The sequence below is a fragment of the Erinaceus europaeus genome, chromosome 2 (genome assembly GCF_950295315.1).
Source record: "Erinaceus europaeus chromosome 2, mEriEur2.1, whole genome shotgun sequence".
Taxonomy (NCBI): domain Eukaryota; kingdom Metazoa; phylum Chordata; class Mammalia; order Eulipotyphla; family Erinaceidae; genus Erinaceus; species Erinaceus europaeus.
The window spans coordinates 187325705-187353183 of NC_080163.1; the positions used below are offsets into that span (position 1 = coordinate 187325705).

Genomic DNA, 27479 nt, shown 5'->3' on the forward strand with positions numbered 1-27479 from the left:
GAAAAAGTGTTTTAGCCAGACCTCACCCCCCCCATATCATATATGCACCCAGCACTACTAGACACTGCCACATCTGGTACAAGAGGGGCACACTTTCTACCACTGCTCCAGAGGAACATCTGGGAGCCATCAGCCACACCCCACTCCTGCCTAGATAAGCATCTTACACATTTAGTCCCTCTTCAACATCTCTGACCCAGGGAGACAGGGTACCTACCAGACATTCAACTTCTGCCCAAACATGAAGTTGTTGTTGAGGTGAGTGATGGCACGGTCCACAGCATAGCCATCAGCCATCTCCACCATGGCGGCCCCCGGTTTGCTTTTCATGAATTTCACCTTGGGGAGAACAGTCAGGTTCAACCTAATTAAAACTACCAAGGACCTTTTCCCATCTCATCCAACTTAGAAGTAACTCCTACTCTCAATCTGTAAGCTAGAAATCAGAACTGAGAAGTATGCTTTGTCCACAGGAAATACTCAAGTTGGACAGCAAAGCCAAGGCAATACTCTAACCAAAGAACATGACCCATAAATGGGTCACCTAATGAAGCACAATAGACGGCTGTGTGCATGAGAAATGTATTTACACCCAGTATCTGTAGATCAATGTGCATCACTGCTACAGAAATGCTGGGTGTTAGAATTATTTAATTTTACTGTCTTTATTGGATAGACAGCCAGTAATCAAGAGGGAAGGGGGTGAGAGAGGAGGACAAGACAGAGATACCTACAGCACTGCTTCACCACTCACAAAGCTTTCCCCCTGCAGGTGGGAACTGGGGGTTTGAACCTAGGTCTTATACATTGTTACATGCATTCAACCAGGTGCACCAGCACCAGGCCTGGTTTTTTTTTTTTTTTTTTTTTCTGTTACCAGAGCACTGCTCAGCTCTGGCTTATAGAGGTGTGGGGGATTGAACCTGGGACTTTGGAGCCTCAGGCATGAGAGTCTCTTTGCCTAACCATTATGCTATCTACCCCTCGGTGTTAGAATTCTCTAGGAGGTCCGTGGCCGCTATCGATCTAACACTTAACAGCTATCTTCACATTAATTAATGGGTCAAAAGTTAGGAGACATAAACTCAAAGGTTTCTAGGGCAGATGGGCTTGATGGGAGCAAAAAGCCACTCGGTCTCAAGTAGCATCACCAATCAGCCCCAACCATGTTACTAGCAAGATAGAAAGGTCCAGTGTTGCCAGAACAGCTGACGTTTCCTGGAGAAAATCTTTGCAGTAGCTAGGTTTTAGAAATTATAGCATCCAGGTAAAAATATTATTTTTATGGATAGAGGTTATTAAATTAAATTCTAATGTCAGAGACTGTAGAGAGAAACCAACCTAATCTTTTTTACAGCTGGGTCACCTGAATAAGAAAGTTACCCTTCCTGAACCAGCTGGCTCCTCAGGGTCCACTGGCTTTACTTCCCCTGCCTGCTCGCAAGCTGGTGTTGTAAGACTCGAGTCTGCCAGAACTCGCAGAAAAGTGGCCCAGGCAAAAAAGCTCACCTTCTCCACATTGCCATACAAGCAGAAGACATTGAAGACTCGATCACAGTTCATCTTAGATTGATCCAAGCCATAGACCATGAGCACAGGGCTGTCGGCGTGAGGGCCATACTCGGGTGGTGGGGGAGGGGGTGGGGGATGCCCATACTGGGGGCCGTAGCGACTTGGGCCCCGGCGGTGACCCCCCACTGGTGGGCCCATCCTTCTACCTTCGTAGTGAGGTGGGGGAGGCCCGTAGCCCTCATCATGGTAATGGCTGTGGTACCCACCGTGGGGCCCTCCTGAGGGGTGGGAAGGAAAGAGAGGGAGGATGGGTGAGAATTTGCGCGGCGGACAGCGGGCAGGGGCACATGAGCCACAGGAGTCCACGGAGGGGAACCCCCTGCCCTCACCATATTCTGCGGGATGATCTCCCAGGAGAGGGGGCTGCCTCTGGCGTTTGCTAGGGTTGCTGCCTGGGTCACCTGCAGACAGACAAAGCAGTTAGTCTTAATTTGAAATCAGCTCCCCCCCCCCTCCTGATTTGAGATTAATCTGAAAATCTCAACTAATTCCAAACCCTGTCATAAATAATCCTTTTTCTCTCACAGGATCTGCTGGAACCTCCCTTCCTTTGGCCTGACCAGAATGAGCATGAAGCTCACACATCAAGGTCAAGAACCAATCCCCCGTGCATGCCCTGAAAGTGGCATTCCTTTCTATGAAGGATGTGGCCAGACTCTTGGCGCGCGCTCTCTCTCTCTCTGTCTCACCTATTCTGGCCCTCTACAAAGCTTTCTTTTTTCTTTCAAAGCTTTTACAGGTCCTATGAAAGCTGACAAGTTATGGAGATCAAGAGGTGCTTTCTATGACAACTCCCTACAAAGGGAGAGGCAGTGAACAAGGAAATCACCCAGGGAAAGTTATAGTGGTAACAACTCCCCCCAGCACCCCTCCCCCGCAAGGCCCTAGGAACTCTATGCCACACTAAGACCCCCCCCTTTTTATACCAATCCCAGTCACCTCCCACCCCCAGTCACGTCCAACCTCAAGAAAGATCATATATAGAAAGACAAGCAGGGTGACATCGGAATCAGTTCAAGTAAGCAGTCATGTACAAAGCATCAACATTCTTCAAACCCGGACAATGGCGCAGATCCTCCCCTCTGCCATCCCACCTAGAGTTTGTGATTACTATTATTAATATAGCACTTCAGTGGCAGACACTGCGCTAAGCACTTTACAGACATCACCGCTTCTTAAATTCCTCACAACAACCCTATGAGGTAGGTACTATTTTAGGCCCATTTTTACATGTAAGAAAACTGAGCAGTCAACTTTTTTAAACTAAGCAGTTAAGACACTTCAGCCCAGGTCACAAAGCAGGTTAAGTGGCTGGTCCAGAAACTGAACCCAGGTCTGACTCCAAAGCCCTGGGTTTTAGACCACTACCCTTTCCTGCCACCTGGCATAGGCTTTGCTTTCAACAGTCATTACAAAGATGGAAAAAGACTACTTACAGCAGAAGTACAGAGTACAATGTCCATTTGTCACAAAAAACAAATCTGTATTTTCTCTTACCATTGGACGCTTCAACAGTGAGTTAGCACAGTTCTGAAAGATGGCGTCCCATCAAACATACACTGCGACCCTGCATCACATGTTTTACAGTCATAAATACAAGTTACGGTATACATCCGCTATACTTTTTTTTTTAAGAATCGTTTTAAAAGTCAATGCTTTTTGATTAAAATCAAAAATGGCTCACAGATGTTCTGTCCTCAGAAGATATCAGAAAAGTGGAAAATAAAGGTGTATGAAGTGGTTAGTGTCCCTCCGTGTTGTCACCTCCTCACATTGTGTGCTGCAGTGCGGTGGTGCGGTGCTTCTGGCTGTGTAGCGCTCCATGTGCGTGTCTCCTGGTTATCAAGTGTGCCAGTGGCCCCGCTATGCCACGCTTTTGGCCTTGGGAGCTCGCCTGGTTACCCACCAGCAGGTAACTGTGTACCTCTGAGCTGTTTGGCTGTCTGGTTTTAGGTCTGTTTGGTTTTGAACTTTTTGTTGCTGTTGTGGTTTAAGCTTTTTTTTTTTTCTGATCTCCAGTTGGTGCAGATTATGTTGGCAGCCGATGACTGCAGAAAAAATATCAAAAGAAAAATAGAAGCCCCCCAAACCAAAGGACTCAAAAAAGAAAAAAAAATAAGGAAAAAAAAAAAAAGAAAAAACGAACAAACAAACAAACAAAAAAACCCATATGGCGAGGAGAAATGGAGAGAGGATCCTATAGTCTTGGAGGCCCATGGAATCTACTTCAGTCTACGAAACGTTCTCCGAAAAGAGCGCCGCTGGCTGGGAGAGCTCTGTTCTGTGTTTCCTACTTCTGTGTACATTCTCGGGTTCAAGTTTGCTTGGATTTTGACCTTTTCTTAATGTTTTAATAAAAAAGCAGTGTCTGCTGCCGTGTTGCGTCTCTTTCTCTCTTTGTCTGTCTGTCTCTGTGCTTGTAGTTGTTCCTTTGAGCGCGGTGTGGTGTTCTTGATGTAGTGAGCTCAAGTCTGCAGCTGTTTCTGGGGACGTGGTGGAGGCTGCATGTTCTGTTCTCTCCATGAAGAGCTAGTGGTTTCTACCCTGTGTGTTGGTGAGCAATGTGCAGAGGCAGAGCCGCTGAAGTCTGGTCCCCAAGAGGGTGGCGAAGCACCACCCTCACTCCAGGTTACCTCATCAGCTTGTTTTGTTTTTTTTTTTTTGACCCCCCATCTTGGGGTGGCCAAAGCTGAGAGGCATCGAAACCAATGCACAGCCAGCCCCTGCCACTAGCCCCTGACGGTCTGCATATCTTCTATTTATGTTCCTTGGAGAAGAAATGGTTGGTTGCCATGTTTCTGTTAGCAGTCATGTAATGCCATTGCCCGCTCTGGTACATTCTCTTGGTCACCAATTTGCCTTTGACCTCTGGAGCGGGCATCAGGCCCACAGTGCCCACTGTGAGGTCCTGGGGAGAATCTAGCCCACCCCACCAAACACTTCCCAGCTTCAAGGAGAAGCAGAACAGGCCTGCCTAGAAGAGGAGACCTCTGGTCCCCCAGAGCCTGTAGGTCAGCAATCTGCCTCCTCCCTCATCCCGTGGCCTAGTCCAACGTATTAGACCAAGACAGAGATGGATGATGTTGCTGAGGGGTGCCGCTGCTTTTCAAAGGCAATCCTCCACCTCTCCCTCCTATGCAAGGCAAACCATTCTTGAGATTTAAGGGGGTTGTCCATTTGGGTCCCCTGCAGAGATGTCGAGTACAAGTGAGGTGAGGCTGGTTCACCCTGTTCCAATGTAAGGAGTCTCACCTTGCACAAGGTCAATTTGCTCAAAGGCTCTGCTTCAAGGGCCCTGAAGCCGTCTCATCTCACTTCCCCAATCTTTCACCCCCACAAACAGACCTTCAATAGGGGAGACTTGAGAACCATTCGTGCACCAATGAAAACGGGCATTCAGTGACCCTATGCAAGGTCCCAGAAATAGGCAAAATCCACCTGGAAGCCGCTACTGGTTTAGAAGCTATCACCATGCTCTGTGCTTAGTGGGGCCCTGCTACAAATCCTGTCCAAGCCCCTGGCTTGACTCTGTACCCTCAGCCACATCAGAGGGTCCTAAACAGCAGCTAGGACGTATAAAGGACCTTTACCACTGGCACGTCTTTCCCAAGACCCTCCCACATCCACAGGGAGCCCAATGGCATTACATAACCCTGTGCCGAGACTATGAAGTGCACTAGTTGAGTGAAGGCAAGGTGGGTATGTTTAGAACAAAGTGACCGTCAGGATTACCTTGTCCACTGAGGTTGGGATTAGTGTAGTCCCAAGTATCCTGATCATTCTTGAACACATTCAAGCGTGTAGGCTGCAGAGGTAAGACAAATTATGAGATCAGGGCGGCCTCAGTTCACTCAAGAAGCTAATATGGGGCTATGACTTCTCAGACCTACCTTTGCATATTCAATCTTCAGGGTACAACAGCCAGAGTAAATGTCAGCCCCATTGAGCGAGGCCTTAGCCCTCTGAGCACTCTGCACAGAGTCAAATGTGGGGAAGTTACGGAAAATTCCACTGTAGGAGCTCACTAGGAGGTTGTCCCAGACAAATACTAATGCCCACATTGCTAGCTGCACATGGGCTTTATTTTCAGTTCACTGCCCAAAGTTACCAGTCCCTAGAGGGGGGCTGGGCTGGAGTCAGGCCACAGTAAAGCAGTCAGTGGTTCCTTTGTGATCTGTGTCTCCAGCCTGCCAATCCAGATTGGCAGCACCTCCTATACTGCCACACCAGGCCAAGTCACCAGCTAAGCCTAAACAATCCCTCACACACCAAGTAGGTTATGCTCTTGTCCTGAAAAGACTTATGTAGCATCCTATTATACCCAGACCCAAGTTTCATTAACACTGCCTTTAAAACACCATATTGGGAATCGGGCGGTAGCACAGTGGGTTAAGCACAGGTGGCGCAAAGCATAAGGATCCCAGTTCGAGCCCCCAGCTCCCCACCTGCAGGGTAGTTGCTTCACAAGCGGTGAAACACATTTACAGGTATCTTTTTATTCCCCCCCCTCAATTTCTCTCTGTCCTAGCCCACAATAATAACTACATCAAAAAAAAAAAAAAAAAGCAAGGGCAACAAAAGGGATTTAAAAAAAAAAAAAAAAAACACCATATTAGGGTAGGGGTAGAAAGCATAATGGTTATGCAGACTCTCATGCCTGATGCTCCCAGGTCCCAGGTTCAATGCCCCCACCCTACCATAAACCAGAGTTGAGCAGTGCTCTGGCAAAAAAACAAAACAAAACAAAACAAAACAAAAAGTCATATTAGCTTCCCCTAGTGGCTACCCTGTTTCCAGCATCAGCTAATCTTCACAGACCATCCCTCTTCTCTAATACCAAGCTCCTGACAACCCAGGGATCATACATTGGTTCCTCCACTCTGGACACCGGCATCATCCCCCTCATTAACTAACCACTTCCTCGGACCTTCCCAGAACCCTTCATAGCACTTTTAAGTTCAGCCCTTTTTTATTACTACTAATGTCTCCCTCTGTTACAGGTCAGTTATGTAATGGTATCTCACACATAGGAGGCATTTCAGACACATGCTAATTTAAATGAATGCTGCCAAGGCCTGTGAGCGTTCCACCCCCAGAGAACACTTTCTCTCAACAAAGGATATTCCACCATGGCCTGGACTCCATTCTTCCGGAAAATGACAATTCTCTGGACAGGGCCACAAGGGTTACAGATAGTGTAAAGAACATCCTACAAGAGAGAGAGGTGCATGATAAATGGACAATGCCAAGTGAGAATAAGGAAAAGAGAAAGTCTAAATGAGGTGCCTATAAACACATACCGTAGTAATGGAATAGATGGGGTTCAAGATGGTAAAGAGAAGCACACTGTTGACACTCCTGGAGTCATCTGAGTCCCCAGGGCGGGAGATCTTCTGGCTGGTAGAGTAATTCACAAAAGCCGGGTGACCCGCAATATAGATTTGGTTGTCGGCTGCGTAGTTCACAGCGTTGCAAGCCCCCAACACATCTTCAAATTCCACTAGTGCTTGTCTCTTTTTAGGCATTACCACCACATAGCTGTAAAAAGAACAAAGGTTTTAACCCTCTGTGGGAATGGAGACAAATATAGAAGGAAGGTCTTCAATATCCTGTGAACAGTGAAGAATATTATGTTCACTCGTGGCCTGGATTCCTTCCTCTGAAGGTCATGATTTCCTGTATCTCAATAGGTATACCTTTGGCACCACTTTCTCTGGGAGGCCTTCCTTCTTGACACTGTTCCAAATGAACTTTAAATGGCTCCCAAATCAATGGGCTTCCCATATCTACCAACAGAATGCTATTCTGTAACCACATGGATAGTATTCTGGGAGGAGCCCAGAAACGTGACAAATAAAGTGAAAAACAAGGCAGAGAAAAGGACACAGAATTCACTGTAATCTGACCCCCACACATGGCTAATCCCAAAAGCATATGGGCCTTAGAGGAAACAAATTTGTGCCAGGACCAGGCCACGGTACACCAGAGCACACATGCTCTATGCACAATGACCTGGGTTCAAGACTCTGACCCCAAGTCTTCACAAGTGATGAAACAGTGTTACAGGTCTGCCCCAGTCCCTGCCCCCCCACACTCACACTCCTTCTATCAAGTAACAGAATAAAAAAAAGAAAAGAAAAAAAAACTGATGTGTGAGATAGTGAAAAAGCGTCCCTGTACACCCAATCCTCAGCCTCTGAGAGTTAAGTACCTGATGGGTCCAAACTCCTGCAAGGCCTCCACAAGGTCAGCTTCCACCACACCGTCAATCAGGCCCCTGATGTGGACGACTGGGGAGGCAGGGGTTTTGTGTGGGTCATCGTAGTTCTCCTGACAGAAAAAAAAAAAAAGACTTAATTTCCCACTGTGACACATTAGCTTCTACTGCTGAGAAGCTGAAACACATAAGACTCATACACATCACAACTCCAAAAAGACTGAAGCTCAGCAGAGCAGAGGTTCTGAATGGATAGCGACCTGCCTGTTTGCTCTTTCTGCGGGCTTCTGAAAACAGCAGGATACAGGGCAAGTTCCACATCTTACATTTCTTCAAGAACCCGTCTCTCTTCCCAACGGACAAGCTTGGAAAAGGGAAAGCACTAGCAGAATGATTCAGGCAAGCAACTAAGTCAGTACGTGCCCGGCCTCCACAGTTCCCTAGTTTGACACCAGGGCAGTTCTGCGAGTCAGGTGAACTACCATCATAGCTAGCCAACCAGTCAGGCGGGATGAAACAGCTTGTAGCCTAGAACCTGTGTCATCCAGCCTGATCTCAACTATATGACCACTAATCTGTATTCTCTGAGAAAAATGTGCTTTTGGAAAAAAATAGAAATTTTAGAAATGGAGAGATAGCTCAACAGGTAAAGTAGGGCTTTTATGTCTGAGGCTCCAGATTCTATCTATGCTAGATCTACGGTATGGTTTTGTGAATGGAGCGCTGGGCTCTCTTGTATGAAAAATAATCTCAAATTTATGAAGAAAAATACCCTAGTCCAGACTAAGGGGGCAAAAAAAATATATGGAGAACACACACACACACACACACACACACACAGAGTACCATTCACTTTCTAGAAGCAGTACCTTTCCACTGTGGGAATCAAAAGGCAAGTAACTTTCTCCACCTCTCCTGGGCTCTGGGCCCAGCCTCCTATCTGAAAACCAGCAGGTAGAACAGGAAGCCCGGGCAGAAGTGGATTCCACTTCAGAAATAAAATACACCAGATGTTGACACACACCCCGCCGCCCCACCTCTGTGAACCCGGAATCCTAAACCACCTCCTAGAGGGTCGTTCAACACTTGGTCATGGTTATCTCCCGACGGTGGGGCAAGGCTGAGTTCAGGTTACAACTGCGGAATCACAGCTAACAGATGGGAGATGGGCCCCCCTTAAGCTCTGGCGAGTCCAAAAAAAAAAAAAAAAAAAAAGGCTGAAAACGATTAACTTCTTTTTAAAATTACTATTTCTTTTACGCCAAAGCGCTGCTCAGCTGTGGTTTACGGTGGTGCCAAGAATTGAAGCCTGTGCAGGCGGGGACCCTGCTGCATGACCCGCCACGCTGTCTCCCCGGGGCCCAAGGGAGAAAGGAAGGAAATGAGTCAGAAGGAAGCGGCGGGCCTGGGGGAACGAGCCATCCTTCCCCACATCTACCCCCGTGAACCCGCACAAAGTCCGCAAACGGAGCAGCGCCAAAGCAGGGCGCGACTCCCAAACGGCCAATCTGATCCTGTCCTCCGATTTGATGCCCACACACGGAAAACATGGAGGACTGGGGCCGCTGCGGGGGACTGGCCCCCAAATAAATCACCATCGGTAACGAGACTCCAAGCCTGATGCTAAGACTAAAGAGCGAGGCGACACAGCCCCCGCGCGCAGGCACGGACCCCCGCACACCCGTTCCCGCTCACGCGGTGCCCCCCCCACAACCGCCCACGAGGCCCAGGCAGAAGTGCGCCTGCGCATAGGAACCAAAAAGAAAACGACAGATTCAAAAAGAAGAAAAAAAATCGTCCGGCCGCGTGCCCGGACCCCCCACACGCCAGGCTGCAGCGCCTGCGCACTGCGCCTTCCGCAACGTGAGCAGCTCCCCCGCCCCCGCCCTAACAGCCCGCTGAGACCGCGCACGCGCAAGTCCTCGCGCAAACCCACCGTTTGCCCAACTCCCTCCCCTCCCCCACTTCGTCAACGGCGCGAGGGCCTGGGCGCGTGCGCAAAAGCCCTCCAACCTCCCCCCTAATAAATCCCCTCAAGGTGAGGGATTTTGCCTGCCATCCCGTCCATAACCAGAGCCTAAAGCCCTAGCCTACCCCGCCGCCGCCGCCCGCCGCCCCGGATCCTCCGCCGCCGCCGCCGCCGTGTTGGTCGCCGGCGTTGTCAGTCTTGAGCCGCTTAGGGGCCCGGCCGCCCTCACTGCCGCCGCCGTAGTAGCGGCCGCCGCCGCCTCCGCCTCCCGCCGCCGCCATCTTCACCATCGCTCCCGACCGCCTCCGCTGCTCGTCCGGGTGCTGCCTCTGCTCCAGCCGCCGACGCCGCTTCTCCGCCCGGGGCAGCAGCCTCCGCGACATGGCGGCGCAGAACCCGCCTCCCCCCGCCTCTCATTGGGGGAGGGACACGCCCGTCACTCGCCGCCCCCACCCGATAGGGGGAGCCACTGGTCTAGTCGCGGGGGGAGGGGAAGGCGCCTCACGCCCTATGCGCCTATTGGGCAGCGCACGCGCCGATCAGTAGGAGGGTCTGCCCCCTCTTGTCTAGAACACTTCTGATATGTGGATGCCTTCTGCCAGTCATCTCTCTAGCCCCGCCTCCCGAACATAAGCGTCAATCTGATAGGTCGAATCGCTACTACTGCCTAGCCCTCCAATGAGCATCTGATAGGAGCGGCTCTCCCAACGCTCCCATCCGCCCCGCTTCCTACCCACTTTGACTGGCTTTCTCGTTCATCCATCAGATCGAAGCCTCTAACCGCCCAATCACAAGTTACCCTTTCCCGCGCCACTCCGCGAGGAGAAAAGGAGGCCCCGCCCCACCCACCCCCCCGCCGCTCTGCAATGGCTACAGCAGATGCCCATCTTCTGCGATCCCACCCCGCCAGGCAATGGAGGCGGGCCAGTCCTCAACAGACAGCAGCAGCCCTGGAGATCTCTGATTGGGTGGAAAGGGAGCAGGCGGGCAGACACTCTGACGCAGTCTAGGAAGGACCTGACAGGAGGGCGCATGCGTGAATCGGCTTTCACGTCCCTCCCCCACTCTCTACCCCACGCAAGAAGTGGGGTGACCCCCTAAAGGATAGGCCCGGCGTAACCCGAGTATTTATTTTAACTGTGATGCGCCAGAGAACAAGTCCCAGAGTCCGCTGCTACTGCAGCTCTGTCCCCATCGCCACGACCTATTTTCACTTCTAACCTTCGCAATGCTGGAAGAGTATTAACTTTAAATCAAACGTGACCTTTTCCCTCAGTATAAAGCTATTAGTTGCTATTATCTTCAAACATGCGGATGTCATTCCATTACTTCACCTCTAAATTCAGCCACTGTTACCAAACCTCAGTTTGCACCAGGGGGGTATGACCTATCCTGACTGTCCCCCTCACAGGACCTTCCACCTAGAATGCTTCTCCTTCTCTGGCTAGAGTTGGAGGAATGATTTGCTCTGGTCCGTGAAGCCTCAGTTCATGGTGAAGAGCCTCTCTTGTCCCTATGCACCCAGATACCCCCTCCCCACGGTAACCACCGATCACTCAGATCAGAGGTCTTTACGCAGCAGCCCTGCCCACTCGGGGTCGCACAATCTAGGCGCTTGTCTCAGCCTGATAGTCTCAACGGACGAGGGCAGCCGGCTCTGCCTGCCAGCACCCACATAATGCTCTGTACGAGCACTGCGTACATCGGGGAGTCACGATCCGGGTGCAGCGCCATGGGCCCGTCCCCACCGCCTATGGAGTTGCAATGCCGTCCCAGGGCGGGCCAGGAGTGGAGTGCTTACAGCCCATCCAGAGAACTCTAAGGTCATCCGACAGCCTGCGGCGGGAAGCTAAGAAAGCGAAGAGCCATGGAAAATTTCGGCGGAGGTGAACCCCCCACCCCCAGGTTACTAGAGGCCCCCCCACCACCAAGTGAAAGATGGCAAGGTTGCCCCTTATATAAAGAGCCACATAGCAACTGAAATCTGAAATGAGATCAGCGACACCAAGAGACTCAAACCAGCCCTGGGGAGAGAAGAAAAGTTGGGGGCAGCTTGGCGCGAAAGATTTCAGCACGCGGCCACCCCCGGGGAAAGCCCGCCCAAGAGGGAAGACGGAGGGAGGCGCGCACAAGGGCCGGGCGCGCGGAAGGGCGGGGTCGCGCGGTCTGACGTCAGAAGAATGCGGTGGGGGAGGGGGAGAGGGGGCCCCTCCCCTCCCCGCCCCCGCGCCCAGCCCCGGACGCCCCTCGCGCGGGCGCGCGCTGACGGGACGCGGAGACGAGCGGTCCTCCGCGGGCTCCACACGGCCCAGGCCGCCCGGCCCGCCGCGCACGCCCACGGAGGGAGACCCGGCTGCCGCGTCCCCAGCGGCCCGCCCCTGCCCAGCCGCCTCCCGCCGCGGCCCGCGGGAGGCGCTTCCGTCAGCTTCCCCCGCGCCCCACCCAGACCCCTCGCCCCCAGCCCCTACCAGCTCGGCGGCGAGCCTGGCCGGCTGTCCGGGATCGGAAAGAGCAGACACTGGGAAGTTTTAGGGGAGGGAGGGGCGGGCCTTAAAGGGACCACGACCTCTTTTCACTCTGGAAAAGAATGTGGGGGGGAGGGAGGGGGTTGTGGGAAAGAAAAGACACGAAGGACTGCTCGGCCGCAGAAGGACGGAAAGCATGCGAGAGCGGAATGGCAAGACTGCCAGAGCCGCGGCCCCGGGGGCCCTGGCTCCCTTTTTCCCCTCCTCCAGCACCCCCATAACCGCAGCTCACCCCCCAACACACACACTGCCGCCGCACCCACACACGGGCCCTCGCACAGTTGTGGGCAGCCGCGCCTCGGCCACCCGCTCGACCAGGCGTTGTGTGGGTCCAGGTCGATGTCGGGGTGCACGTTGCATAGATGGGGCGCCGCAGGCTCAGCGCCCCGCGGGGTCCCGAGCTGGGCCGGGGGCTTGGCTGCCCTTTGCAGGCTCTGAGCGGCGGCCCTGGGCCTGCCTGGCTGCAAGGGTTGTGCTGTGCAGGCCGCACTTGCAACTTCCGTGACCTTGGGCAAGTGACTGCTTTCACCTTTGGGGGGAGGGGGGACTTTTGTTTGTCATTCTAATAGAACTATGTCAACAGCACCTGCTTCCTGGGGTGCTCTTAAGGTCCTGAGAATGTCTGGAAAGAGGACTGCAGAGGCAACCCCCATATCACTAATGGGGTCAAACTAAGCCCCTCAGAGGGGAAGATCAGTTGAAAGTCACAACTGAGCAATCTCTGAAAGAGGAAGTGGTGCCCTTCCTTACATACCCCGCACCCCCAAGTAAAAGCTGACCTTTCTAGACCCGTATAAACACTTGTCTCTCATTCCATTTGTTTTTGTTTTTATTTTGATTAATGAAAAAGATACAAGGAAAGGGGCCGGGTGGTGATGCACCTAGTTGAGCAAACATGTTACAATGCGCAAGGGCCAGGGTTTGAGCCCCGTCTCCCCATCTGCAGGGAGAAAACCTTGCGAGTAGTGAAACAGTTTTGTAGGTGTCTCTCTTCCCTCTCGATTTCTGGCTGTCCCAAACTATATATATATATGGAGAGAGAGAGAGAGAGAGGTTGGGGATTGAACCCGGGACCTCAAGCATGGAACGTTTTTTAATGACTTGTATGCTCTCTCACCAGCTCCTCTTGATCTTGATCTGACACAGATACAGGCTTTCCTTACTGTTTGTTCATTACATGCCCAAGAGTTCATGCCTGACTTTGCACCATTCCTTCTGCCTACAGTACTATGTCCCAAGGTCATTGCTCTGCATCTAACAAACCCCACCTGGCTACCTGGCCTAGTTACATCTGTAGCAGTTATAATCACAGCTCTTATTTTACCTCCCTTTTTGATCTTTCGCCATATTTTAAAAAATCATTTATTTATTTTATTACTTATTTAGGATAGAGGCAGAAATTGAGAGGGAAGTGGGAAATAGAGACTTCTACAACACTACTTTACCACTTATGAGACTTTCCCCCTGCAGGTAGAGACTGGGGGTTTGAACCAGGGTCCCCGCTCATGATAATATGTGTACTCAATGGAGTACACCACTGCCCGGCTGCTAGAAATGTCTTCATTTAATGCCTGTAGCCTCATTAGAATCTGGTTCCTTTGGGGGCTAGAGCTGCAATCCCTCTGAAGACCTGAAGACCTGCCTGTGGCATTCCTTCATTCACTAAGTAGGGTTTTTTTTTTGTTTTGTTTTGTTTTGTTTTGTGGCACCGACAGGATTTGAGACATCTGGGGGAATCTGGTGAAGATGAGGGCATGCCCTACCCCTGGGGGTTTTACTACAAAGTAAAAGATGGACAATACCAAGATAAAGAATACATTGTGTCAGGTGGTGATAAAGGCAAAGAAGAAAGTAAAACAAGGAAGGGAGGAGGAGGAGGCACGTAGGCGGGTTGTAGGGTTGTTCACTGTGCTCAATAAAAATAGGGCAGGATAGGGGCCAGGTCGTGGAGCACCTGGTTGACCACACATGTTACAAAGAGCAAGGACCCAGGTTCGAGTCCCCGGTCCCCACCTGCACAGGGAAAGCTTCACAAGTGATGAAGCAATGCTGCAGGTGTGTCCCTGTCTCTCTCCCTCTCGATTTCATTTTTGGCTGTCTCTATCCAATAAATAAATAAAAATAAAGATAATAAAAAAATATTCCTAAAAAAAAAATAGGCAGGATGCTGGGAGTATGGATCAACCTGTAATGCCCATGTTCAGCAGGGAAGCAATTACAGAAGCCAGACCTTCCACCTTCTGCACCCCATAATGACTCCGGATCATAGGAAAGCTATCAGGGGAGGGGAGATCTAGTGGTGGGAATTGTGTGGAGTTGTACCCCTCTTATCCTATGGTTTTTGTCAGTGTTTCCTTTTTATAAATAACAATTTGAAAAAATTAGGCAGGATCTTCACAAAGATTTGAAGAAAGAGTCATGTGAATGTGGGGAGGAGAGCATTCCAAGCAATGGGAACAGCCTGTGCAAAAGTCCTTGAAATGAACCAGGATTTACTAAAGATTTTGTGGCAGCACAGCAGTACTGGGAGATACATATACTGCAAGAGAGACAGGAGGAGGACTTGGGCTATTCAAGGTGGCGCCAGTTCTGGCCCTGTGGGTGTGGGAAACAGACTGTGGGAGTTGGGGTGGAGACTCAGACAGTGAGGAAGCTGATTCAGTGGAACAGGTTGGGGAAGGTAGACAGAAGTGGGCCTGTTGCAGATTTATTTTGAAAGTAGAACCCACAGGGTGAGGTGGAAAGTGAAAACTCTTCATGATTCAAAAGCCCCAGTTGTAAGGCAGATGGTAATGGCCACGATCCTGTTCTGCTGTGAGACACCACATTGCTTGTTTATTTATTTTTGGATAGAGACAGAAACTGTCTGCTTCACTGCTCATGAAGCTTTCTCCCTACAAGTGGAGGTGAAGGGCTTGAACCCAGGTTCCTGCACAACTGAATGTGTACTCAACCAGGTACACCACTAGCTGGCCTCTACACATTTTTTAATTTTAACAAGTATTTTAAAAGATTTATTTTACTTATTATGATGACTGTTAGCATCAATCATTTTCTTTTTTTATTATTATTTATTTATTTTCCCTTTTGTTTCCCTTGTCTTTTTATTATTGTTGTAGTTATTGTTATTGATGTAGTCGTTGTTGGATAGGACAGAGAGAAATGAAGAGAGGAGGGGAAGACAGAGAGGGTGAGAGAGAGAGAGAGACACCTGCAGACCTGCTTCACCGCCTGTGAAGCGACTCCTCTGCAGGTGGGGAGCCGGGAGCTCGAACCGGGATCCTTATGCTGTTCCTTGCACTTTGTGCCACATGCGTTTAACCCACTGCCCTACCGCCCGACTCCCCCGCAATCATTTTCTTTATAGAGAGGGGAGACAAGAGAGTTAGAGAGGAGAAAAGAAAAGTTGAAAGAGGAGCCAATGGTGGCACACGTCACCATATACAGGGACCGAGTTTCAAGCCTTGTTGTTTTTGTTGTTGTTGTTATTGATGTCGTTGTTGGATAGGACAGAGAGAAATGGGAGAAGAGGAGAAGACAGAGAGGGTGAGAGAGAGAGAGAGAGAGACACCTGCAGACCTGCTTCACGGCTTGTGAAGTGACTCCCCTGGGGGCTCGAACCGGGATCCTTACACTGGTCCTTATGCTTCACGCCACGTGTGCTTAACCCGCTGCGCTACCTCCCGACTCCCCCTTATGTATATTCTTATTGTCTCTTCCCCAGTCAAGAAATCACTCCTTTCTGGGTTCAGGATCTCTGGAGAGAAATGTGACAAGAAGCTGAAAACAGAAATAGACCAGCTGGTGTGTGTGTATGTGTGTGTGTGTGTGTGTGTGTGTGTGTGTGTGTGTGTGTTTAAGCTTTTTCTGGGCTCCAAGCAAAAATAGCTTCCTCCTCTGTTGGGCCTCAAAGTGAGAGTTCAGCCAGCCCACTAGAGGCAAAATGCTTAGTTGCATTGCACAGCTGTGATGTGTTCACCTTCTGGCTTTATTGAAGTATAACTGACAACTAGGAAGCCTTACTGTTTAAAGTATACAACAGGGCAGCCTAAATAGCTCACTGGGATAGTGTGCTGCTTTGCCATGTGCCAGGTTCGAGCCTGGCTCCCACTGCATTAAAGGAAGCTTCAATGCTGTGGTCTCTTTTACTCTTTATCTCAGCCTCTCATGTTTATGTAAACAAGTAAATAAAGTGTACAACATGCCACCCAATAAGTGGTAAAATAGTGGGTAAAACATTTTTTTTTTTTACCTCCAGGGTTATTGCTGGGGGTTGGTGCCTGCACTACGAATCCACTGCTCCTGGAGGCCATTTTTTCCCATTTTGTTGCCTTTGTTGTGCTTGTTGTAGTTGTTATTGTTGTCATTGTTAGATAGAACAGAGAGAAATGGAGAGAGGAGGGGAAGACAGAGAGAAGGAGAGAAAGATAGACACCTGCAGACCTGCTTCACCGCTTGCAAAGTGACCCCTTGCAGGTGGGGAGCTGGGGGCTCGAACCGGGATCCTTAGGATGGTCCTTGCGCTTTGCATTATGTGCTCTTAACCTGCTGTGCTACCGCCCAGCCCCCTTATGTTACTTCTTGAAAGAGAGAACTAGAGAGAGAACCAAATCATCACTCTGACACATGCAGTGCTGGGGATTGAACTCAGTACCTGATGCTTGAAAGTCCAGCAGCTCTACCCACTGTTCCACCTCCAGGGCTGCCCCCTCATAGTTTCGTTCCACTCAAAATAATCAGTTTATCACCCAGACACATCCTGGACAGTCTATCTTCCGCTCTGACACTACCCTGTGTCAAACCACGATCTGATCACTGGGAATTCCACAGGAATAAGGCAGAGAAAAATCCCTGCCCTCTGAGAGTTGAGGTTTGACTACAAGTCTCTCTTCACAGGCAATACAATTTGGGGGCGGAACAAGAAGGGAGTGCACAGGCTCAGGAGCCAGATGGCTGGAACCAAATCCTGCCTCTGCCATTCCCCAGTGCAGTTTTGGGCAAGTCCACTGTGGAGATCAGGAGGTGGCCTCTGTTACAGGGGGTGGGGGCACTGACAGCACAAGCTTTACCTTGCAGGCTGTGGTCACAGAGCACTGCTGGTTAATCTGTGCTGGGGAGCCAGTGTTCTTAGCTGAGTCTAAGGTGATTATCTCACTGTGGTTTTGATGCACATTCCCCAGGGCTCAATGTTTGCCAACTTTCCAAACACCTATTAGCCATTTGTATATTTTCTTACGGAAGTAATCTAAGGCTTTTGCCCATTTTTTAAATTTTATTTTATTTTATTTTATTGATGTGGCACTGGAGAATGAACCCAGATGCTCATGAATGGGAGTCACCTCCCCAGCACTGTTTCTTTCCCTTTCTCTTTCTTTCTTTCTTTCCTTTTTTTTTTTTCCTTCACAGGGTTATCACTGGGGCTGGGGCTTGGTGCTGGTACTACAAATCCACTACTCCTCATGGCCATTTTTTCCATTTCATTGGGTAGGACAGAGAGAAATTGGGAGAGGAGGAAGAGAAAGAGAGAGAGAGAGAGAATAAGGGAAAGACAACCACAAACTTGATTCACCACTTGTGAAGCATCCCCCCTACAGGTGGGGACCCAGGGGCTCGAACATGGATCCTTGAGAGGGTCCTTGCTCTTAGTACTATATGTGCTTAACCAGATACACCACCTCCCAGCCCTCTTACTTTCTCTCTCTCCCTTTCTTTCTTTTCTCCTTTCTTCCTTCCTTTGTTTTTGTTTGTTTGTTTGTTTGTTTTTTCATTCTTTCCACAAAGGTGATTGCTAGGGCTCAGTGCCTGTACTACAAATCCATCGTTCCCAACAGCCATTTTCCCCATTTATTTTCCTTCCTAGAACAGAAAGAAATTGAGAGGAGAGATAGAGGCTTCACCACTCATAAAGCCTCTCCCCTGCATCCTTGTGCATAGCATAAAGTGTGCACTCAGTTGACTGAGCTGCCACCTGACCTTTTCTTTATTTCTAAAGATTCTTTTATTGGGGGCTGGGTGGTGGAGCACCCAGTATAGTGCACACGTTACCATGCGTGAAGACCCCTGTTCAAACAGTGGAGCAGTGCTGCAGATATTTCTCCTTTTATCTGCCTCTCTCTCCCTTATGCTCTCTCTCTTTCTTTCCCAAAGGAAAAAAAAATAATAAAGAGGTGGTCCGGCAGGTGGTGAATAAAACATTGGACTCTCAAGTATGAGGTCCTGAGTTCAATCTCCGGTAGCACATGTACCAGAGTGATGTCTGGTTCTCTCTCTCTCTTCCTTTCTCATGAATAAATAAATAAATAGTCTTTAAAAAAATAAAGAGTGCTCCATAAAATTTAAAAAAAAAAACAACACCTGTTTTATTTATTCCATATGGCAGAGTTTCCCATGAGTATTTTGTTTGTTTTGTGGCACCAGGACACTGAATGTATGTGTGGCTCCACTACTTCTGAGCCCATTTTCTCCTTAATGTATGTTTATTATTTCAGACAGAGAGAAAACAGAAAAAAGAAGGCATTTCTCCAAGCATCCATGGAGCTTCCCCTGTGTGCCATCGTGCTCCCCTGTGGTGCTGGGCTCAAACCCAGGGCTTCGCACATGGTAAGGCATGTGTACTAATGGCGAGCTCTCTCCCAGATCCCTCTATTTCTCCATGTCTCTCTCTCTGTCTCTACGAGGGTTATCACTGGCTCTCTGCGCCTACATGATTACTCCACTCCTAGTGGACTTTTTTTTTTTTCCTCCCACAGGACAAGAGAAAGAGGGAAAGAGAAGGAAAGATATTACAGCACCTCTTTACCACTAGTGAAATATATCCTTGCAGCTGGTCCCTTGTGGTGACTGAGGGTTCAAACCTTGGTGCTCATGTAGAGTGAAATGTGTGCTTTACTGGGTCACACACTCCTTCCTTTCCATGTGGAGATTGTCCAGAAGGAGGGAAAACTGCCCCCTCCCAATCTCCTCAGGCTGATCTAAGAATCAGATTAACATCCAACAAATGTGTAGGGGGACAAATTTACTTACAAACTGTCCACTTAAGGGGCCGGGTGGTGGCGCACCTGGTTGAGTGCATGTATTACAATGCGCAAGGACCCGGGTTCGAGCCCCTAGTCCCCACCTGCAGAGGGAAAGCTTCATGAGGGGTGAAGCAGGGCTGCAGGTGTCTCTCTGTCTCTCTCCCTATCAACCCCTTTCCTCTTGATTTCTGGCTGTCTCTATCCAATAAATAAAGATAATTAAAAAAAATTTTAAATAACAAACTGTCCACTTAAACAATCACCATCATGGCCACTGTGGTGAGAGAAGGTTAATGACAGAGCTTTATTTTCCAGATCAGAAGTGAGGACTGGCCAAGGAGCCACTTCACAAGTGGTTGCAGGTGTCTCTCTCTGTCACTCTTTCTATCATCTCCTTCCCTTTCAATTTCTGGCTGTCTCTATCCAATAAATAAAGATAATTTTTTTTAAAAAACAGGTTCATTATTAACAAAATGTAGTACTAGTAGTACCACTGAAATAACTCACTTGGATAGTGTGATGCTTTGCCATGTGCACAGTACAGGCTCCAGCCCACCAACCCCCACCACAATGAAGGAAGCTTTGGTGCTATGACCCATGTCTGTCTGTCTTTGTTTCTCTCTAAAATAAATAAATAAATAAATATACAGTAGTCAAAAGTATGAGAAAAGCAAGTAAAGTGGTGATTACAGGCACTGGAGGACAGGAAGTAAGAGTTGTGCTCAGTGGGTATAAAGTTTCAGTTTTGGATGAGGGAATAGCATAGTGGTTAAATAAAAAAACTCTCATACCTGAGGCTCCCAGGTGCCAGGCTTAATCCCCCACACCACCGTAAGCCAGAGCCAGGCAGTGCTCTGGTAAAAATAACATTACTGAGCTGTAAACTTAAAAATCATTAAAAGGGGGGGTCGGGCGGTGGCGCAGTGGGTTAAGCGCATGTGGCGCAAAGCGCAGGGACCGGCGTTAAGGATCCCGGTTTGGGCCCCCGGCTCCCCACCTGCAGGGGAGTCGCTTCACAGGCGGTGAAGCAGGTCTGCAGGTGTCTATCTTTCTCTCCCCTTCTCTGTCTTCCCCTCCTCTCTCCATTTCTCTCTGTCCTATCCAACAACGAATTGCGTCAACAAGGGCAATAATAATAACCACAACGAAGCTACAACAAGGGCAACAAAAGGGGGAAGAAAAAAAAAATGGCCTCCAGGAGCGGTGGATTCATGGTGCAGGCACCGAGCTCAGCAATAACCCTGGAGGAGGAAAGGAAAAAAAAAATCATTAAAAGGATATGTTTTATATGTTTTGCTACAATTTAAAAATAAAGCTGAAGGAGCTGGGAAGTGGTGCACCTGGTTGAGTGCACACATTACCATGCATAAGGACCTGGGTTCAAGACCCCAGTCCCCACCTGCAGGGGGTTGGGGGAGGAGAGCTTCACCAGCAGTGAAGCAATGCTACAGATGTCTCTTTCTCTCTCTCCCTATCTCACTCTTCCTCTTGCTTTCTTTGGTTCTATCCAATTAATTAATTAAAATGAAGTTGAAATCTGTACATAAGTATACATAGAATACATAGAATGAAATTTAGGGGACAAACCTTTTTGCCTTTTCAGATAGAGTGAGGCAGAGAGGCAGAAATAGAGAGGCAAGAGAGGGGGGTTGATGAATAGGAGAGGCACCAGAGAAAGCATGGAAGCTTCCTTCAGTGCACTGGGGACTGGGCTCAAACCTATTTGACACACATGGCAAAGCAGCTCACTATCTAGTGAGCTGTTTTGCTTGCCCACAATGAAATTTTTAACCCTGCTTGCTCCGGAAGCCAGCTGTTCATTGAAGGAGATGTTTTCCCCTCAAGTCTCCTGGGACCCGGCTATCCCCCACACCCCAGTTATATCTGAACTAAGATCATAACCCACATCCTGCACCCCCACCTCTGCACCTCCTTCATGTCTCTCTGCCCAGCAAAAACATTATCAAGCCTTTTTGACTTTCTTCCCCCCACACGGATTTAACCTTTCTTTCTTTCTTTCTTTCTTTCTTTCTTTCTTTCTTTCTTTCTTTCTTTCTTTTGCCTCCAGGGTTATTGCTGGGGCTCGGTGCCTCCACCACTACGAATCCACTGCTCCTGGAAGCTATTTTTTCCCTTTTGTTGCCCTGGTTGTTTATCGTTGTTGTTGTTGTTATTATTCTTGTTATTGCTGTCATTGTTGGATAGGACAGAGAAATGGAGAAAGGAGAAGACAGAGGGGGAAGAGAAAGATAGACACCTGCAGACCTGCTTCACTGCCTGAGAAGCTACCAGCCCTGCAGGTGGGGAGCTGGGGGCTCAAGCCGGGATCTTTGTGCCAGTCCTTGCATTTCACATCATATGCACTTAACCCACTGCACCACCGCCCAGCTCCCTTAATTTTTTTTTTTTTAACATTTATTGAATAGCCTGAAATTGAGAGGTGGGGGGAAATAGAGAGCAAGAGAGACGCCCGCAGTACTGTTTCACCACTTGCAAAGCTTTCCCCCTGCAGGTGGGGACCTGAGGCTTGAACCTGTGTCCTTGAGCACTGTAGCATGTGTGCTCAATCTGGCTCCAAGCCTTTTGACTTTCAAAAAACTATTCCCCGGTACATTTTTTTTCAGTTTACATCTAAAACTGCAATCATAGGGGGTCAGGCTGTAGCACAGTGGGTTAAGCACACATGGTGTGAAACTCAAGGACCAGCATAAGGATCCCGGTTCGAGCCCCCAGCTCCCCACCTGCAGGGCTGGTTGCTTCTCAGGTGGTGAAGCAGGTCTACAGATGTCTATCTTTCTCTCCCCCTCTCTGTCTTCTCCTCCTTTCTCCATTTCTCTCTGTCCAATGTAACAACATCAATAACAATAATAATAATAACCACAACAATGATAAAAACAAGGGCAACAAAAAAGGAAAATAAATAAAATATTTTAAAAAATAAAACTGCATCATATAAAACATAAATTGAATCATATAACACACACACACACACATATATATGTATGTATCCTGTTTGGTCAAAACTCTGCCTTCCTTTGATAAGGATACATTCAGATTACATCTGAATAATCTTCCCATTTTAAGAACATTAGTCAAGGAACAATATCTGCAAATATCCTTTCCAGATAAGGTAAGATTCACATATGCAGAGATTAGGGTATGGATATTTTGTGGGGGGGGGAGGGACACTTTCTTTTCTCTCTCTCTCTCTCTCTCTCTCTCTCTCTCTCACCACCAGGGTTATTGTTGGGCCTCAATGTCTGCATGACAAATCCACTTCTCTCAGTGGCCACATTTCTCTTTTTTCCTTCTTTATTTGATAGGACAGAGAGAAATTAAGAGTGGAGGAGGATAAAGAGGGGGTAAGATACAGAGAGACATCTGCAGTACTTGCTTCACTGCTCATGAAGCTTCACCCCTGCAGGCAGGCAGTGGGGGTTTGTGCATGATCACCTGTGCACTTAGCCAAGTGAGCCACTGCCTGGCATCCTCTTTCTTTCCCTCCCTCCCTCCCTTTCTTTCTTTCTTTTTCACTTTCTTTCTTTTTCAGAGCATTGCTCAGCTCTGACTTATGGTGATGCTGGAGTTTAAACCTGTGACCTCAGAGCCTCAGGGATCAAAGTCTTTCTGCACAACGCTTATGCTATCTTGCTATCTTCTTTCTTTCCTCTCTCTCTCTCTCTCTCTCTCCCTCTCATTTTCTGGAACAGAAGCAATTTCACCACTCCTAGAACAACTTTAAAAAAACATATATATGAAATTTCATTTAATGAAAGATAGCGAGAAAACCATGGAGGCTGGCTGTGACGCAAGAACTTGCTTGAGGATCTGGGTTTGAGCCCCCCCCCCCCCCACACACACACACTTGCAACGGAGATGCTTCACAAACAGTGGAGCAGGTCTGCAAATATTGTCTATCTGTCCCTCCCCTTCTCAATTCCTGTGTTATCCAATAAAATGAAAAATAAATAGCTTGAAAATTCAGAGCTTTACTTACCATGTTGCCTGCTGGGCTGTATTTTTATTTATCTATTTTTTTTACTAGAGCACTGCACAACTTTGGCTTATGAGCAAGTGGGGGATTGAGCCTGGGACTCCAGAGACTCAGCATGACAATCTTTTGTACTGCACTGTATTTTTATTAAGTGCTTTTTAAGAAGATGAAAAAGACAATTAACACTAGGAAGAAGTATAAATATGTCACTTAAGGACAGGGATGCACTGAGAAGGCGATTCTGTCATTGTGCAAATGTCATATAGCATAATCACACCATCTTGGTGGCATAGCCTATTGGGACAACTGTCATCTATGTTGGCCTATGTTGACCAAAGTCTTGTTTAGCAGTGCAATAATAATATTGCATGGTTTGTTATCTTCCAGAGAAAAGTATAAAGATCAAGGTGAGAAAGTGCATTCATTTCTGACCACTGCTGTACAAATAACCACATTACTTAATGACTTTTCAAAAGCACACTTTTATTATCTTGCAGTCCTGAAAGCCAAGGGTCCAAAACAGGCCTCAGGTATAAAAATATAAAGCTGCATAGGTATAAAAATAAGGTATAAAAATAAAAATAAAATGCTCACCCTCTCCCAGCAGCTCATCAGGATCCAAGAGCTCCATTAGAAACCCCACGCTCCTACTGGTGGTTCCAGGGGGGAAAGTTCACCCCTTGTGTTTTCAGCTAGAGGGTACCTGCAGCCTTTGGCCCCTGGCCACCTCCCTCAGACACTTTCCTCAGTCTCTTTCCTATAAAAACCCTGTGATTGCACTGGGCCCACCTGAACCCAGGATAACTTTCCCATCTCAAGATCCTGAATTTAATCACTTGTGCAAAGTCACTTTTACTAAGTAAGATAAGCTATTCACAGCTTCTGGGGATTCAGAGGTAGTTAATCTGTCTTCCACAGGGAAAGTCAAGCAGAGGAATCCCAGCTTTAGATGGGGGTGTGTGTGTGTTTGAGATCCTCATTGGGAAAGTGACATCCACCTTAAGACCTGAAGGTAGGAGCTGGGTGGGTGCTAAGGAAGGACGTCTAAGGGAAGCAGCAATAGTCAGTGCAAACCCCTAAGGTGGGTCCTTTTCCTGAGCCCCTCTCTTCCTTGCTGCTTCCCAACTGGAAGGGTCAGAAGTCCAAGTGGTCCCAGGTGCCTCCTGCATATTGTTGGAGGAGCAGAGACTCAGACTAATCATCCCTGGTCTCTAGACATTCTCTATGGCCCACGGCTCCTCAAAGGACAGGTCGGCCTGTGGAGAGAGGAGAAAGGCAGGAGGCCCGGTCAGGAAGGCCACAGGCCCAGTCCTGCCATCCACCCGCGGTGCCCATAGCGATTACCTGGCCTTCCTCGCTGGCAGATCTGTGCAGCGTCCGCCTGCGGTGCCACTGGCGCAGGGAAGCCCGGGCCTCGTTGCTGAGCTCCTGGGGTGCGCGGCCCACCTCGGGCTGGTAGTGGGCGATGTGGTGCAGCGCTCCAAACCACGTGGTCAGGTAGTACCCGGCTAGGAACAAGGAGGGGAAGTGAGCGCTGCAAATCAACCTTTCTATGTCATCCACCCCCCATGCAGTTTGCTCCTCTTCCCTCCTTCAGCTAAGTGAGACAGCCTGGAGGATCGGGGAGCAGCAGGGCGCCCCCGTGGAGTCCTGTGCATGGGGCCTGGGGGAGTGATGCTCACCCTCTCCCAGCAGCTCGTCGGGATCCAAAAGCTCCATTAGAAACTCCACGTCTAATTGCGTTTCCCCAAGGTCTGGGCTCCAGATCAGCTCCTCTGTCAGCGCAGGCAGAAAGGCGTCGGCCCCTAGGGGCTCTGCTGGGGACCCGAGAATAACCTCTCAGGGTCATGTCCATGCCTTCCCATCCTAGCTGCTCCGGCAGCCTTCAGACCACCCCAAGTTCAGGGAGACGTAGACTTCCGTGTTACCGTGGTTCTCCCCGGGAGCCAGGCCCGCGTAGACGTCGCTGCACACAGCTAGCAGCAGCGCCACCTTGCGGCGGGGGGCGCAGGCGGCGTGCAGGTGGGCGAGGCGCGCGTGGATGCGGCTCCGCAGGGCGGAGGCGGGGCCCTGCCCTTTAGGCACTGTCCCCTGGCCGCCGGGAGGCCCTGCCTCCGCCCGCAGGGCTATCTGTCGTCTCCGCAGTCGCCGCAGCTCCGGGGCGCGGAGGGTGCGGAGTCGCTTCCACAGGAGGGGCTTCAGTGGAGACAGCACCGCCCGGCACAAGGCCGCCTCCAGCGAGGAGCCTGCGGGGTGCAGAATGGGTGACGGGAGCGCAGCCAGGTGCCCCGGACCCTGGCCCATCCCCACCCCTCCTTGGCTGCTGCCCATCCACCCGCCTGTATAGACATGGGTGTGAACACGCAGGAGGGGGACAGGGCTGTCACACCTGTGTGGGATGAAGCAGTGGTGAGAAGGGGGATGCATGTAGGGAAACTGCGTGAGTGGAAGAGGCACACGTGGATGAAGAGAAAGTGGGGAGCAGGGAAGACAGCATAAAGGTTCTGCAATAGGTTTTCATGCCTGAATCTCTGAAGTCCCTGGTTCACTGCTCAGCTCTGGTTTACGGTGGTGTGGGGGATTGAACCTGGGACCTGGGAGCCTCCGGCCTGAGAGTCTGTTTGCATAACCATTATGCTATTTCCCCACCCAGGGGAAAAATAAATAAACAAACAAAAGAGATGGGTTGTGGCACATCTGGTTGAGTGCAAGCTACCATGTGCAAGGACTTTAGTTCAAGTCCCAGGTCCTCACCTGCAGAGGGAAAGCTTCACAAGTAATGAAGCAGTGCTGCAGTGCAGGTGCCTCTCTGTCTCCCCTTGCCCCTCCACTTCTCTCTTTTTCTATCTAATAAATACAATAAATAAATAAATAAATAAATAAGGGGCTGGGCAATGGCATACCTGGTTGAGTGCACATGCTACCATGTGTAAGGACCCAGTTTCAAGCCCTCAGTCCCCATCTGTAGGGGGACAAGCATTGAAGCAGGGCCGCAAGTATCTCTCTCTCTCTCTTAAAGATTTTACTTATTAATTAATGAGAGAGACAGGTGGAGAAAGAATCAGACATTACCCTGGTACGTACGGTGCCAGGGACTGAACTCAAGACCTCATGCTTGGGAGTTCAGTGATTTATCCACTGTGCTACTTCCCGGACCACTCTCTTTCTCTCTATCTCCTCTTCCCCTCTCAATTTCTCTTTGTCTCTATCAAATAAAAGATTAAAAAAAAAAAAAAAGGCCACTGGGAGCAGTGAATTTATCATGTAGGCACCCAGCCCCAGTGATAGCTCTGTTGGTAATTAATAATAATAATAGCAAAACTAAAACAAGCAAATATATAATAGTGAAAGTAGGGCATGAACACACATAGGCCCTGGGAGTTCAGGGAGTGGCCACTCCTGACACTCCTCATTACCAAGATTTATGTCCTTCTGGGGGGCCCCAGGACCCCTGCTCCCAAAGAAGGCTCTGACATCAGGGTCCTCTGCCAAGTGATCCTGGAGGTCAGTAAGAAGATGCCGGACATCTTGAAGCAGTTCTGTAGCTGGGTCCCCAGGCCTGTGGGGCCCCCCAGAATCTGAGGTCAAGCGTGCCCGAAAACTACGGAACTGCCTGGCCACGTAGCTGTTCCGGGCCCTGACCAGAGCACGGATGTGCCGGGTCAGCTCATCCTCAGCTTCTTCCTCTTCTTCTTTGTAGTCATCTTCTTCCTTCTCTTTCTCCTGTTCCTGCTCCTCCTCCTCCACCTCCTCCTCCTTTTCCTCCACCAGGCTGGTCAGAGTTGGCCCAGGGTAGTCATCTTCTGGACTAAGCGGGCCTTCCACCCAGGAGACCCGATGAGGGCTGGCGTTTCTAGGGGCTGGATGTGAGGAGGTGTCAGGCCCCACAGAGGCAGCAGCAGCCTCAGCCCTCAGCTGCCCTGAGCCCAGCCCAGCTCACCTGGATCTTGTTTCCTAGCTGTCTGCAGAGGCGCCTCTGGGGGGACCTGCTCCACGCCCCATGCGCCCCATGCACCGTGAGTCTCCAGGTAGAGCTTGTTCACTAAGGACAGCACCCTGCCTTTGGCGGTGACTTGGATGCTGCCACTCTGCAGAGGGCCTGGGGGCCACCAGAAGTGAGCACTCCAAGGTATGTAAGGGGCCACCCCTCAGGACACTGGGAGCCTTCCCCAGCTGGTTTCCTGGG

At 49.6% G+C, this 27479-nt stretch overlaps 1 protein-coding gene across 6 annotated transcripts in view; it reads right to left on the reverse strand.

Annotated features, from left to right (window-relative positions):
- The window catches only part of LOC103114317 (heterogeneous nuclear ribonucleoprotein L), a 37968-nt gene that overhangs the window by 2957 nt on the left and 7532 nt on the right, over window positions 1-27479 (reverse strand). Inside the window, exons 3-15 of one of the 6 annotated variants that reach the window (XM_060185883.1) lie at window positions 27234-27392; window positions 26710-27153; window positions 25222-25539; window positions 24976-25107; window positions 24638-24801; window positions 7784-7902; window positions 6873-7110; window positions 6694-6781; window positions 5463-5557; window positions 5305-5377; window positions 1902-1973; window positions 1510-1790; window positions 218-339 (exon numbers count right to left, since the gene is read on the reverse strand). In XM_060185883.1, the coding sequence (XP_060041866.1) occupies window positions 218-339; window positions 1510-1790; window positions 1902-1973; window positions 5305-5377; window positions 5463-5557; window positions 6694-6781; window positions 6873-7110; window positions 7784-7902; window positions 24638-24801; window positions 24976-25107; window positions 25222-25539; window positions 26710-27153; window positions 27234-27392 (2305 nt within the window). Of the gene's footprint in view, window positions 1-217; window positions 340-1509; window positions 1974-3069; window positions 3140-5304; window positions 5378-5462; window positions 5558-6693; window positions 6782-6872; window positions 7111-7783; window positions 7903-9883; window positions 10166-23755; window positions 24550-24637; window positions 24802-24975; window positions 25108-25221; window positions 25540-26709; window positions 27154-27233; window positions 27393-27479 lie in introns of those variants that run through there. The other 5 variants (XR_009548352.1, XM_060185882.1, XM_060185886.1 and 2 more) reach the window with 5 other exon arrangements.